The 16,749-nt window shown below is 31.7% G+C and overlaps 1 protein-coding gene across 2 annotated transcripts in view; it reads left to right on the top strand.

The window, feature by feature from the left end:
• Positions 1-16,749, top strand: part of LOC113512351 (hemicentin-1-like) — a 118,694-nt gene that overhangs the window by 82,148 nt on the left and 19,797 nt on the right. For both annotated transcript variants that reach the window (XM_026896178.3, XM_026896177.3), the window contains exons 4-7: positions 226-422; positions 13,402-14,556; positions 14,636-15,213; positions 15,548-15,751. In XM_026896178.3, coding sequence (XP_026751979.2) covers positions 226-422; positions 13,402-14,556; positions 14,636-15,213; positions 15,548-15,751 — 2,134 coding nt within the window. The remainder of the gene's footprint in view (positions 1-225; positions 423-13,401; positions 14,557-14,635; positions 15,214-15,547; positions 15,752-16,749) is intronic.

Genomic DNA, 16,749 nt, shown 5'->3' with positions numbered 1-16,749 from the left:
TGAATAAAATAAATAATTTGAATTTGAATATATGAGATGTTGACTTGAAATAGGTTACTTTTGTCTTAATTCACGTATACAAATCTGTACAATATAGTAGGTTATTTGTAAATTTGAAAGTAAAAATAAAAATTTGCTCTCCGGTAAAAAAATATTATTACAGTTCATTACAAGATCTTAATGGATCATCTGTGATTTCTATATTTAATTAACATTTGTCTACAGGTGGTACAGAGAAGGATCGCTGTATCCTTTGGAAGCGGAGCTGACTCATGCAAAGACAAGGGCCGAGCCGTCAATCTCCACGATCACATTGAACCCGACGCGGGAAGACGACGGCGCTACCTTCCGCTGCGTCGTATGGAATAGAGCCATGCCAGAAGGCCAACAGCTAGATGCTACTGTGGATCTTAATGTTAATTGTAAGTTTTTTTTTTCTATTACAAAATTATTATTTCCATACATTGCACTCTTAATACAGATACACTATCAATCAAATTAAATCACAATGTACCTATTCTATGACGAATAACAACAAATTTTATTGATAATATCACAAAGACACTCAGAATGGAACCAGTAACAAATCTAATATCAAATAAATCGATATTTTATTTGTCCTACTATTGGGCATTGGCTGTGGAGTCAATTATTCGTTTGTGTATTCTATTTTATTGAAACAAACTGTGTAATGTATATGATACTTAACATTTTTTGAAAACCTGGCAACGTAACCCCTTTCGTGTTGCAAATGTTTATAAACGTCGGTAACCACTTTTTATCAGATGAACGGTCAACTTGTTAGCTTCCTTATCAATGAGAGGGATATTTACTCAAAATAAGGACAACGCCATCTATTGTCAAATAAAATCGATGTATCTATACTACATATAATAAAATTGCAATGGCACTTTGCTTTATATGTATATTAAAATATATTGCTTAGAAATTTCAATGTAAATATACTTATCGTGTACGTCATGCTGTCGAAAATTTTTTCAATTATTGTCTCTAAATGTGTAATTGGAGTAACGCAAAGACCCATGAACTGATTTTAATGGAACTTTCACTATGCATTGCATAAAGGTCTTAAATTAAATTAACATGCATGTCATCACACTGTCACTTATAGGAGCAGAGCAGTGGGGCATTGTTCTTTATACTTAGTGCGTATTACATAAAAAAAATTGTTTTATTCGTAATAAGGCCAATGCGATCTATCATCAAGTAGAAATTTAAAACATCAAGTAAATGTTGATGCCGAAACCTAATCGCAACTAATTTAAAAATTATTTATTTTATTATTTATATCTAAATAACCAACAACGTCATCTATTGCCTAGTTTTTTATAAACTTTTTAAACCCAAGAACTACCAAATACAATACTTATAATTTTAGCGTCAAAACTTAAAAATGAGAAAGAGATGAAACAAAATATTGCCTCCATATGAAACTAAAATAAATAAAAATAGCTTTAGTCAAGATTTAAGCGACATTAGGTAGTTATTAACAATTTGATAATATGCATTTTTAATAGAAATGGTTTTATTTTCAGAGCTTACATACGTTTTTGGAATAATTTGAAAAACATAACTAAAATTATTTCTTCTATATGTCTAAATAAATTCTAGGCTGGAAGTTTGCAAACGAATATGACGATTGGCACTAGGTTTCCTCTGCTTACCTCGTAAGGGCCTGGAATAGAAACATAAATTTAATGAAAAGTATTCGCTAATTACTACGCAACAATACTCAAAGTACGTTTTTTCAATCGCCTACGAAGACTCGGCTAAAAGTTAGTTAGCAATATAATTCAATGTGAAATGAAGATATTATATTGTATCAGCATTAGTGCTGCATTACTTTAGTTATTATCGTATTATATTTAATATTGATATTAGTAGTTTATAATAAAAGCAAATGATAATAACGAAATTGTTAATTATTTTAACAATTTTCCTTATTAACGACGCGTTGTTTTATAATTTAAATGCTCAGTCATCGAAGGTTGAAACATATAATATCAGAATGCGTGCTTTTATTGAAATGCATAATATAAGCATTGGGATTAAAACGGGGTGCCAGTAACTAGTAACTATATGTTTGAGGGCGCCACTTCCGCTCGTTCCGGAAACTGCTCGTTTCCTATAATAAAATTGAAATAATGCATCTCTTTATCGTATTTTAGATCAGTTTAAGACACGCACTTATACATAGTGATTTTAGAAAATAAATATAATATAATTATACAGGTGATTCCATAAAATTGTTATGAATTAGGATCATTTAATAAATTATCATTGTTATTGATTTGATAAGAGGGTAAGCCCCCCTATTTTTCTGGTTAATTTTATATTTAATATTATGTAATTATAATCTAAGATGTAACTTTTTTCATGCTACTTAGAATGACAAACAAGCTGATGGCCCACCTGATGGAAAGTGGTAACCGTCGCCTATAGATATGAGCAGTACCATGGACATAACAGAGTATACTGTTTCGCCCATGATATCTCTCACGCCAAGCCATACCTGAGAACTAAGGTGTTACGCCTCTATACCCTGTAAATTAATTAAATTAGTACAATACTATTGATTTATTTATATACTTATTTTTTCTCTTTATTCATAATTATATTACTATATAGAAATATATATTTAGAGATCATATGAAACGATATAACATTTTATTTTTATTTGACCGCTAGTTACAAGATATTTCACCTCTCATTAAATTAAATATTGCGCTCTCTAGAGAATATAAAGTCAGATTAGTACTGGGTATCAAATGAAAGGCTTTAATTAGATAGCACATTACAAAAATATTTACATTGTTAGTTTTTGCTCACAGCTTTTATTTCATGCACCTAATAATATTAGGTATATATGTTCTATGGTATATACGCTCCGGGTGGTCCGTGCAATACTAGAATAGAATAGGCCACCCCTTCTTTCCTGTGACTAAACTAAAAACTAAATGGTCGAGAGATAGGCAGCAGCATTCCTCTTAAAACATCTCTAAAGACCTAACTGCGGTTTCCAACCTACCTACCAAGCGTGGCAACTACTGGCAAAACTCCCCTTATGAAGAAGGTTCAACAGTGGACGGATAACAGCTGAAATGACGATGATGAGTATTATTTATGTGAAAGTTTGTAAAGATGGAAGGATGGATGAATGGATGGATAGATAGATAGATAGATAGATAGATACTCTTTATTGTTTCCTCCAAAAGATTACAATAGTAAACTTATTATAAATATAAATAATTACAAGAAATAATCACAATGAGAAAACAATGGATGTATGTTCGTTACTCTTTCAAGCAAAAATTACTGAATGACTTTAAATGAAATTTAATACACTATTCTAACTTAGCACATTGGATACTTTAAGTACTAATTCTCACGGCAAAAATATATTCTCAAAGCTGCGAGATGCAGCTATTTGAGAATATATTTTTTTAACCCTTTTAGTGCCATTGATTTTTACTCATATCTACTTAAAAATGCCAAAGAAATATTTGTCGTGTTGATGTCATTTACCCTTGTCTCTAAAAAAACTGTATCTCCTCCAAAAATTATCCAATTTTAATATTTTTTTACAGCAAACTAAACAGCGACTGATTTCACGAGCACTATGATGCTCGTGGCAATTTTAGTTACAATGCGCACGAGCGCGATGGCGCTCGTCGGCACTCAAAGGGTTAAATTCCCTCTCAGTAGTGTGCCAAGCATATTTTGTCTCTCCAAGATTTGAATATATTTAATACATATTCATAGTGACGTTAAGAGGATAGCTGTGGTTGTATGCTATCTAATATATACATATATCATAGTCATATGGTTCCCTATGGAACTTTGCCCTAAAGCTTATGATCAGCTACTACTGTTGCAATATATTGTTTTGTTAGGGTTGGTGGAAATATATATTAAATGATGAATACATATTAAACACATTACGATTAAATTGTTTTTTTAATATAAATATTGAATACTCGTCGTTTGTAAATTGTTATGTACATAACATTATTGGTGCGCCATTTACATAATTATCACTTGTTATTGAATAAAAATATGAAATCCCATAATATACAGTTATTACAAATTTTCAGTCACGTTGAAAAATTGCGAAAACTGTATTCTTATAACTTTCGGCAAAGTGACCACCTCACTACCAAGAATAAACAATAGGTCTCCATAATATGTTTTCCTCATTTGTAAATTTTGCCTGGCTGGAAAAAATAAAATTTTTGTATTCAAGTATTACGAATAGGTTGTTATAAAAGCGAAATAAAAAACAAAAAAAGTACAAACTTGAACTATGTTCTGACTTTTTACATCGAGACATTTGTATGTATTCCTAAAAATAATGGTATGTATATATTTTTAAAAACTTTAGACTTAGTCAATATTTCTCGTAAATATGGAAATGATGTATGGAATGATTATTAAATTTCGTAATAATGGAATTACGAACAATTTATTAGGCAAGTTCAAAAAGAAAAGAATGTTTTCAATTTGCCTTGTTTTTTTTTTTATTTGGTAAAGATACCAATTTTGAACCGATTTTGATATTTTTTTACAATTGATAGGATTTACTCCCGTGTTGATCCCGTATAGTTTAAGCTGGCTCAAATTATTGAAATTTTACTAGTAGGTATAAGACGTTTAGATTTTTTTATACCACGATGGTGATAAACAAGAATACAGCCCATCCGATGCTAAGCGATCGCTATAGCCAATGCACATTTATAACACTAGATCAAATGCGCGTTGTCTATCCTGAAGAAACCTTAATACGCTTTTTTTGAAGAGCCTCATACTGTAATCTTTAGGGAAAACCTCAGATATTATATTTTTACAAGCTTAGATATTCCTTACTAAATTATGTTCAAATAACTGAACGAATTTGAATACAATTTAGTAAAAAAAAAATAGTGTAATAAAGAGATAGCTGTTCCTGTGACGTGTTCCTGACACATGCAATCTATTGTCATTTCTCGTTCTATTAAGAGTTACGAGAAATGGTCACTTATGTTATAAGAAATCCCTATGCGAAATTTTATATTTCGAGAGTCAGTAGTTTCGGTGTTATGTCAATCACGTATTGATTACTTATATATACGAGTATTAGGAATATACATGGAATATACATATAATACGGAGTCTATTAATGGTATATTTAAATAACAAAAAACTTAAGATGCTGCATAATTTGAATAAAAAAAAGATAAAAGAAAATACCTTCGAATGACTAAAATAGCCAGACCATAAAGTGTAGACATGTGCATATTAATATTGTAAAGGGCCGGTTTTCTGACCGCCAGATGCGTTCACTAAAGAACTAGCCGAACAGGCAATTAATATGGTCTGGTACAAAAGTATATCGACTATATATTTTATTAATCCGAGGGCTGTTTAAAAAATTCTCGGCCTAACCTAGATTTGAAGGTAGTATGAAAAAAATCAAATACTATTATCATTACATGATTACCGTTTGTCATATAATTATTATTATTATTTTTTATAATAATTTTCTGTATGAACAAATTTGCTTTTGTCTCAGAAAATTGAGACGACTAAAATCTAAAGTGGTAACTAAATATTGTGTCTACAAAGAACCCAGTTAAATTACTTGAAGACTTAGATAATACATTGAGAGAATCTGCTTCTTCATATGTTACAGTAAAAAAGTGGGCGGTTTATTTTAAAGATGGTAGAGAGAGTGTCGAAGGTAAACCGAGAAATTTCACAAATTATCGATAAAATCCATAAAATGGTTGTATAAGGTCGAAGACTACAACTAAAGGAAGAAAGTGATGCAATAGAGATCTCAACTAAATGGTGTCATATTTAATGCGACGAATTAGGACTAGATGACAGATAGTGATAATAGCATTATTCCGAACGAATACTAGCAATTTTCTGACAAAATTTATAACCACAGATAATACCTGAATTCACTAGTATAACCCATAAACAAAAGAACAATCAAAATAATGAAAACAACGCCGAAAAAAGTCATGTCCGTCGTGACAAATTATAATAGATTCGATACTATGCTAAATTATTAAATAATAATATTTAACAGATATTTTTTCGACAGGATAATGGGCCGGCGAATAAGACAGTTGTTGCTTCATGAATTCCGATTTAAAGTACTGAAATACTACTGAACAGGAATCAACTCATTAGAAAGATATAGAAGCTCTAGAATACAGATAGAATAAGGGTACTAAAAACAGAACACTGTAAAAAATAATAAAACAAATATTACGTATTAATTTAATACAATATTTGATAGAGTTTAGTGAGAGTAGCTTTCTCCAGTCGATGTTGCCTTTTGAATTAAAGATTACGGTAAAGAAAGTTTATGTTACATTGCCGGTTGCTACCAGTGTGATTCCGATATAGAATAGGCCACCCTTTCTTTTCCTGTGGATGTCGTAAGAGGCGACTAAGGGACTACTCACACTTATTCAGCTCTATTCAGCTTTTGTCCATAGAAAACAACGATTTTGTATGGAGACGTATACGCATCCATTCAATTTTCGCGTCTACTCTGCTTTCGCGGCAACTCAGTATAAAATGAGGCTAAATGTGTATTTATCATGCGAATGCTATAGAGAGCGTTCAGCGCTGTTCCGTCACGTTCAGCGCTGTTTCGCCACATTCACCGTCGAACGCGGCGAAACAGCTCTTTACAGGGATGTTTCGCGATTCCTTGTCGACAAGTTGCGACCTGTATTGTTTCTGCATTGATTTGATTTATTATTGCGTAATCATTATGTACGCAAGGATTAAAGAGTGCAGACGTATTTTATAGTAATTATAATTATTTTATTTTTACGAAATGCAGCATATTCAATGCCGTACGCAGTAGATAAGGGATTTAGCGGAGATAGTACGCTATAATGGCTTTTCTCATTCTTACGACGCCGTATGCGGCTGATAGAAGCAGAGCTGTATAAATGTGACCGACGTTAAGCGAAACGCGAATGGAGCTGAATAAGTGCAAATAGTCCCCCAGGGAGGGCGAGGGATAGGCAGCAGCATCCTTCTTAAAACATTTCCAAAGCCTAACTTCGGTTGCCAATCCGCCTGTCAAGCGTGGCAACTACTTAGTCGCCTCTTAGGACACCCACGGGAAAGGAAAGGGTGGCCTATTCTATACCGGGATCACACCAACAGCAACCGGCAACGTAGCATATACTTTCTCATTTTTACACCGATATTTTCCTTCAAACCAACTCACTTTCACACTGCTGTATAATCAATACGGTCCGCTAGCCTCACAACCTGTATCCACAAAAATGCATTTTGCAAAATATGTTTGCATCTTGTATTTTATATTATATATAGTATAGTGACATTCTGACAAGTGATTTGTAAATGTATCACAACTTGTATAAAACGATTTAATCTACATTGTATATGTATATCTACATAAACATGGATAATACACAATGTTAATTTCGTGGAAATGCTGAGCTACTCCGCAGATTCTGCGCAGCGCTTTCATTTCAATCGTATACTTTCATTCTCTTTTTTACATACCTACCTCTCGCTGCTTGTACAATAGTAAAATTAAATCAGTACTGTATTGTCGTAATTTGTTCAGTCCATACATTTGACGTTTAAAAGATACGCCAAGAATAATATGATTAACAAAATATCAACCAATTGGATACCAACACTTTATACAAAACTTATTTTCGTATTTGGGTGCATCTGTTCCACTTGTATTTATTGTATAGTAGTTCCACAGTAGCTGTACTTGTGTATGGCTGTGTTTTGGTTTGCATGATGATGATGACTTATAATATATACAGGGCACGACATAACATATTATTCCCGGGCAATGTATGTAGGTTACCTCGTGTGTCGGGTATATTTTATAATTGTCCATCTTACTATTACTATAGACATAAGCGTCTGTTGCTACTTTTCAAATATCTTCAAATAATTAAAGATTGTTTCCTACAAAAAGAAACCATTTTGAATTGTGACAAAACTAGTTATTTTGATTTAAAAACTAAACTACTGAAGCGATTTTGATAAAATATCTATGAGAACAATCTGTAAGCATATACTTTCAGATAAAAAAAATCCAAATCAATTTACAACTGACAGAGTTATGAGTTAACAAACAGAAAAAATACAACCAAATTGAGAACCTACTTCTTTTTGAAGTCGGTTGAAAATATTTTTTAACAACCCAAAAATAATGTTTACAAGTTTGTGAATTTTTTTTATTGATTTGTACTATGTTGAGGTTATTTTTTTTTTAATTACAAACATCAACAAGCTCAGTACATTACATGCACGGTCGCCATTATGTAGGTATATAATCCGTGTCAAATATAGGTATATAAACCCTGCCAAATATTATTATATGCGTTATTATCATAATATTGCAGTAAAGGAAACGGGTTTTTTATGACTGTATTTGGATTTTTTTTATTTGCTATTAGAGCAAAAGCCTCGTATAAACACAGCCTGAACCAATTTTTAATAACCATTATTTTGTAATCTCTTCTCGCGAAAATTCCAGACATAATGTATACTTGAAAGAAATTTTGTTTATTATGTTAGTAGGTTATTAGTTGAATTCATAATGTTCAATATTATATTGAACAAAATCATCGATGTGTAATGCCCTTTCTCTAACCTATCTCATAATTTATTATTTTTATTTGATAGTTTCGCAAATTACTGTTTTATGGAATATAATAAACTAATTATATACTAATTTTAACTTAAATTTATTAGAACTTTAATTCATATTGGTTCTTAGAATAAAGATTTTACTGTGATAACAAAATGATATTTTAATTTTCGATTATTTCGAAAATCGTTTAGAAAAATGGCACTTCCTGAATCGGCCTCACTGTCATTTTTAATTAAAGATATAAATTGTTCAAATGTAGCCTACTTATTTTCTCTCTTCAATTTTGATGAAATAGGGGCATTTCAATTAAAAAGAATTATTATCTAAATCGGAACACAATATATGCTTATTTAGAAGGGGACCGGGTGGGTCGTGCCTACCCCAAGATACGAGCAAAGCTTCGCAAAAACATGTCTGAGAGTACATATGAGCCTTTTTTGAGGGTCAGGCCCCTTTTAAAAATTATATTAAATATGCCAATGATACACACACAGACGGGGTTCAACAGGTAATAATTGTTTGAATATTAATATATGCCGTTATAATGTACATATCATACAAAGTACAAATATAGATATTAACCCTACAATGAACAGTGTTGTTAATCATATAAAATACATATATTCAAACTGAAAATTACTATGCTTTCTTGATATAATTTTATTGCGAGATTACTTTGAATCCTTTGATTTGCTTTGAATCCGAATGTAGTGAGTAGTACAGTGCTAGGTAAAAGTATGATTATCTTGCAAAGAGACCTAATGAAAAATGTTGTATGTATCTATATTGCGGCTTCTATGTGCAAATGTCGTCCTGGCACACAGAAGAATCCCTCAGTGAAGCCAGAGGCCATCAAGAAACGCAAAAGCTCTTTGTAAATAATCTCCACATTTCCAACCTCTATTTCCATCGCGAAAGCATAGTTCTAACTAAAAACTGTTTTCTAGTTTTCTGTAGTCCAATTTAACACACCTGCATTCTTTATTTGTTGTTTTTACTGTGTAAACTACAAATACATATAGCTGTATTAGGTAAATAAAAAAAATCAGCAGATTTATATGTAGATAAATCTACCGAATTAAAGTGAAAAATCTATAACTGACTCCATACGAAAAAGAACATTAATAAATTGACCCCATAAACATTGCCCTCTACTGTCACCTATGAGGTTTTTTTCTTACGAGAATAAAAACTCCTCTCTTAAATTTTGTGCTTCACAAATACAAAATTTTATGAAATCATTTGAACGATTTCGGAAATTACCGTGAATTATCATTTCTGAATGGAAATTTTCAATATTATGGAATATATATGGAAATTAAATATCATTTCTGATAACCTTTACTAAACACTTTTTGTTTAGGTAGCTCTCGTTCACTATATAAATTTTATTGCCCTAAAATAAATATTGTTATAAGTTACCGCCGTGGTACCGCCTAATTAGTACCATCAACGTGCAAATTGTAACTTTTTATACAACTTAAAATGACGCACAAACTGACAGCTCTTTTGATGGAAAGTGGTAACCATTGCCTACAGACAAGGTAAACTGTAACTGAATATAAAACGTATCATGAGGCAACGTATTATTAAAATAATTATAAGCCAACTCCGCAAGTTTACCTTGCGCGAAAACAGATGTTTAATATAAACAATTTTAAGTCTTTTGAATCAATATTTATTTCTATGCCTTTATATTGATTGAAATTCATCCAGCGATCCATTGAATGTAAAAATCGATTTGTAAAATAATTTTAAAATAAGAAATATAACGTTTTCTTCTGTTGCAAATAAAGTGTTTTTTTTTTGTAAAGGACTGTACTCGTCTAATTTAATAATTTCACTTTTTCTTAAGTTCAATTCACTCATTGATATGTGCCATACTAGATGTTTATAAACTTTAAATCCTAAGTTAAATGTCTCACAGGTCGGAAATTAACGGAATTTTATTATAGTATTTGAACCCTCGTCATATGAACAAAGTCGGTTATGATACACATTATCGAATAGGAGTCCATCTAGCATTTATGATAAATATCGAAGTATAAATTCAAATTCCCATATTTTTGTTGGTGAAGTTTTGTACGAATACATCTTTAAAATGGCAACATTTATTAATGGTACATGTATGTCAAAGCCGGAAATAAAGTAATTGACTGCTAATTAGAAGGACGAAGGAATAACCTATGGTCTCCAAAAGTACACAATGTATTTATATTGGTGTTTAATTTGTTTAGACAAGTATTTACAATTTAATATTTTGGTTCACAAAAAAGTTTTTTCTTAACGAAAATTTTGTAGAATTAAGAAGGTAGTAAAATTTTTTCTCGAAAAACACTCGTAACAACAAAATTGATTCAAAAATTAGAAGATACATTGTAATATAATCTATTTAAAAACTCGTTAACATTCTCAAAATAATTATATAAAATCTCCCAGCTATTTTTATTATGGCCATATTGGAAAAAAATGTAAAACTATCCAAGTGCTATATTGAAAATAAATTGCTGGAATTTCACTTTATTGTGTACTATTTACAGAAGATATTTACTGAAAACAATCGGTTAACGTAGGTTTTTTTAATAATGATATAACTGTTCTCACCTATGGCCAGGAGCGTCTCAGTATGAGCTTCTTCCGTAATACCGCATTCAAAGTCGGGCGGTTCGAATTATTGATAATCAGCGTCTTACTAAACGACTCGACCCACTGAAACTGCGTAGAGATGTTGAATCTCTGTGCATCTTCTACCGAATTTATCATGGAGAGTGCTCTGAAGAATTATTCGAATTGATACCTGCTGCTGATTTCATAACCTTCAAGAAAAGAGCATATTCCTTTTTAAACGATCGGCAGCACACCTGCAATACCTTTGGTGCTGTGGGCGAACGTGGGCGGCGGTAGTCACTTAGCATTAGGTGAGCTGCATGCTCATATGCCCCCTGTGTTATAAAAAATAATAATTTCCGAGGAAATGAGATAAATAAACATTTAATGTAAGAATTTATTTTCAATCTATTGGATTAATAATAATAAAAAAAAATGTAAGTTGGTGTTTCCTACAAAAAGGTATTTTAAATTTTCTACTCTGCTGTGTTCTCTTAAAATTTATTTTCGATAACATTTCAATGACACATCATAATAACAATTAACAATATTTACAAATGAAATCTCTTTAAATTTGTTATTTGAGTTATTAAATTTTATCTAAAACAATGTATATTTAATAATAATAGATAATATACTTAAGTAACATACTAAAAATTCCAGCTTTATACTTAAAAATTTGTAATTAAATATTAATGTAGAATTTCTTCGTAAAGAAAATATATAAAAATTACCGTTTAATAATTTAAATTTTGCCCCGACAAAAGTGACTTAAATCTTTTTTTATGAATACGAAGTGTGATATAAACAATCCACTTTGTTCAGTCGAAGTATTACACTTATATATAAGTAGAGTATATCATATAATTTTCTTTCCCAAAAACTTCAGTAAATTTTAAATATAAAACTTGATTTTTACTTATTTACTCATATTTTAAAATAATGAATGTAAAAATACATTATAAATAATATCGTCAGCTATAACTTATTGCATTACACTTATATATTTCCTAACAAATATAACTGTAAAATATTCACTCGATGTAAATTTACTTGAAGTCTGATCAGTACCAGAGAGAGACTTTGTACAAAAGTCGTTTGCTTGAGTACCTCTGTTCCATTCGTGTCTATCGTAAAACAGTTGTTTGCATGGCTGTGTTTCGGTTTGAAGGATGGAATATGGCAGTGAATTTACAGGGTACAGAGGAATAACACCTGAGTCCTCGGGAATATCACCGTACGAAGGGGGGGGGGGGGGTATCATAGGCGAAACAATATACTCTGTTATGTCCACGGTACTACTCATATCTATAAGCGACGGTTACCATTTTCCATCAGGTGGACCGTCAGCATGCTTAACATTCTAAGTTGCATAAAAAAAGTCTATTTTGACAAGACCGTTAAGTCACAAAATTATATCAATTTAGATCGCTATAAATTTGTCAAACGTACTACGTAGTGTCAACATAGATATAGCACAGTATAAAAAACTACTTTTAATATATTATAACGTATTTTGCTTAAAGTTATCACTGATGATTAATAGTAAAACATAAGACGCAGCATGTATTAAACTAAGTAGGGTAAAAAGTACTTGGAATAGCTTAATAATATGAAAGTAGAAAATTCAATTTCATATTCGTATATTTACACACTTTTCGAAAAAAAAAATCACAAGGACATATACATTAACAGATAAATACTATATTCTGTTTGAGTTGCATCATAGATCCAGAGAGTGTTTTATAAAATGGAACATTAAAACCCATTTAGTAACACGAAACATGAACGGAATACACTGGTTGCTGTTATTCTGACATATAATGTAAACAAAATTATTATTGGTATGCCTTCTGTCGTATATAGAACGCACATATCCGTTTCCTATGAGCGCACGGCTCGTCAAATAAACAAATGTGAAGAAAAGTTTAATTCTCTCCACGTAAAATAGTATATCCAAACATTAACCGTATTAAGAATACAATATTACTTAAACATTTTAATCCAACCTTAAAAAAATTGTAAATACTCTATTTAACTAAGAACTACTTTTTTTAAATATTATATTAATGAAACATATTGTTTACATTTATTTTCAACATTATTTTCTTTTCTTCTAGACTTTCCCCGCGTTGATGTCGGCCCTGAAAACCCACTACGAGTAGAAATCGACGGAACTGCAACTTTAGAATGCAAAGTTGATGCAAAACCTAAAGTAAACACTGTAAGATGGACAAGAAATGGCAAATATATTTCAAATTCATTTACTCATGCCATACAAGGAGTCACTGTTCAAGATGCTGGCAAATATACATGTAGTGCTGATAATGGATTAGGTTCACAGGGGGAAAAAGATATTTATTTAGATGTATTATACCCTCCCACAGTAACAGTCGAATCTAAGACTTTTGAAGCTGAAGAAGATGGCACAGTCGAAATTCGTTGCGACGTTTCTGCAAATCCCAAGCCTACAACTATTGAGTGGACTATGGAGGGAAAACCAGAATTTCGTCAAAATGGAAACACACTATTATTGACTAGAGTAAATGCAGACATGGCAGGAACATATATATGTCGAGCAGTGAATGATATATCAACCAGTACTGGTAAACGTGTGGAACGAGCGAGTAGTGCTTCAGTTGCAGTATTAGTTCGCCACAAGCCTGGACGTGCCCATATCAGTCCTGACCGGCCCGTGGCACAAGAAGGATCTGGAGTGACGCTTACCTGTAGTGCAAAACCTCCAGGTTGGCCGGCTCCTCAGTATCGATGGTTCCTTGATGTCGGTACCGCAGAATCAAAACCTAATGTTCTCGCAACTGGTAGTAAATATACAATTCCTAGTGCCCATCTTGGCAGTGAAGGTATATATCGCTGCCAAGCCACTAATGAACTAGGCCATAGTGAAATGGCTTCTGTAACTCTTCAAGTACATCAGCCACCTAGATTTCAGTCAAAACTTCAACCTCATATGATTAAACGAGCAGGCGAATTAGATTTTTCAGTTTCCTGTAGTGCACTTGGTAAACCACGTCCTATTGTTAAGTGGTTTAAGGATAATTCCGAAATTAAACTTGATACTGATTTATACGAGATTAAGACTGATATAACTGAGGGTCGAAACTCGGTATATAATGTACAGAGTATGCTTAAATTCTACGGTAAATCACGACCCAATACAAACCAACTGCTACCAGATGATAGAGGAATATACACATGTACATTCGAGAATGAAGTTAAAAGAGTCGAATCAACTGTTCATCTTCGAATCGAACGTAAGTTTATTAGACTTTTTTAGTAACTAAAGACAATTAACAATGTATTTTTTCTTTAATTTATTTTTTTCCTTTACAGATGAACCATTAGCCATCCGACCACAAAAGAAAGTAGCCTACGATATAGCGGAAGTGGCTGAAATATTCTGCAGAGTGCAAGCGTATCCAAAACCAGAATTTCAGTGGTTCTACGGATCAAACACTTCCCCATTGCAAATGTCCTCCGATGGACACTATGACATAACCACAACTACTGATAACAATGATTCTTATTTAAGTATTTTGAAAATAAGAGGTGTGAAACCTCAAGACTTTGGGGATTATTATTGTAAAGTGAAAAATGCACTTGGAAGTATACGACCACAGACTCGCTTACAGCCAAAAGGTGCTCCAGAATCACCAAAAGATCTCACGAGTGAAAAAATAGGTCCATCATATGTAACTTTAAAGTGGGAAGCAGGTTTTGATGGAGGTTTGACGAGTACAAAGTACTTCGTGCGATACCGTCGGGTGATGGTTAAGGGAGTAAACTCAGCTGGTGGCGGTGAGCATTGCGCCACTGAGCACACCGAATACGATTGGATGGAATACGATTGTGGTCGCTCCAACCCTTGTAATGTTACTAGACTCGAGCAGCATAGTTCCTACACGTTCAAGGTAAATTAGCTATAAAATAAACTGTATTCTTGATTATGTGGATTTTGGAATTCATTAATCTATAAAAAAAAGTAAATAACTTAATACAACACAACATAATACACATTTCAATCAACATATTGTAAAACAGTTCATTAACATACTTTTATTTTCTATTGTTATTGCTACCGACAGCAACTGAAATTTATTTTCAAGGTAAATCAATCGGGCTACTTTGAGATATTTCTTGTTTTGTTCTTTTGTGCAGTTTGTTGTGGCTTTGAGCACGCTTTATTGTGCACTGTGTCGTAATTTGGTACTGTGAATTCAGTCTAAACAATATTTTGAACTTCAGGTGAAAGCAGTTAACACGAAAGGTCAGAGCAATTATTCTAACGAAATTACGGTGACTACGAAAGTGGACAAGATTGCTGCTCCAGAGCAAGTGACCTATGATCCTAGCACGAGGACAATAGCCTTCAGTGTGGGCCCCACCTGCCTCTCCTTGATAGGGGTGGCTGAAGGGCTCAACAGCATTGGCGGAGCCGCTGGCTGGCAGGTAATGTAAATAATATTTTATCAAATTGTTCGGAAATAATCCATCTAATCAAATAATTGTATTCGTTTATAATTATCCAACTTATATAACCTATACCTTATTTTTCAAGCATATTCTAATATAATTATATATTACGATAGGTGCAAAGAGTATTATTAAATAATACCTACAATCATCCTCATATTATTTAAGTGCCTATAATACTATGTTATTTTTATTTAGTTACTTTGTAATTACTAATTATACAGCTTGAACTATTAATTTATATTACACCGTATGTACGTACATCTACAATAGACCTTCATTTTTCAATTAACAAACACAACGACTCCCATAAAATTAATTATTTATTTAGATAATGTAACATAACCCTTGGGGACATTAATGTTAAATTCAATTAGAATCTGATATTTTAAAAACTTAACCATCATATACAATAACTATAGTTTTTATCGTGATTTCGATAAATGTTGCCTTATAATAGGCAATATAAATTATTAAAAGATTTTACTTTTATGTTGCTGTCTGTGTTTATTTAATTTTTCAATGTTTGAAAAGGACAATTATATTTTAAATTTATCTATTCGTAGAAATAGATTATACGCTAAAAACAATTTATTAAAATTAAAATGGATTATTTTTTTATAATTATAAAATAACAACATATCGTGAAGAATGTTAAAATATTCCCTTTCTAGTTTTTAATATTACATGCCTAAGCTTCTTTTAAAAGGTATTCCTAGAGAAACTTTTACTAATTACATATGTTCCACATAGAGATTTATCTGAAAAGTCTAAAATTCAAATTTTACTTTTTTTAAAGAAAAATTTTATGACACTAAAAATAGACATATAATACAAATATCTACTGTTTTAAAAAAAAATCGTGTCTATGTAATGAACAAATAAGTACTTTTGTTCAGTTAGAGGTGTAAATGTTAAAATATAATGTTCCGTGTTAATGTTGCTTTTCATACTGTACTCATTTACATCTGTTT

This window comes from Galleria mellonella, unplaced genomic scaffold (genome assembly GCF_026898425.1).
Source record: "Galleria mellonella isolate WM207_F2 unplaced genomic scaffold, CSIRO_AGI_GalMel_v1 utg64, whole genome shotgun sequence".
Taxonomy (NCBI): Eukaryota; Metazoa; Arthropoda; class Insecta; order Lepidoptera; family Pyralidae; genus Galleria; species Galleria mellonella.
The sequence above is the reverse complement of the archived record's forward strand: the minus strand, read 5'-3'. Positions and strand labels throughout refer to the sequence as shown.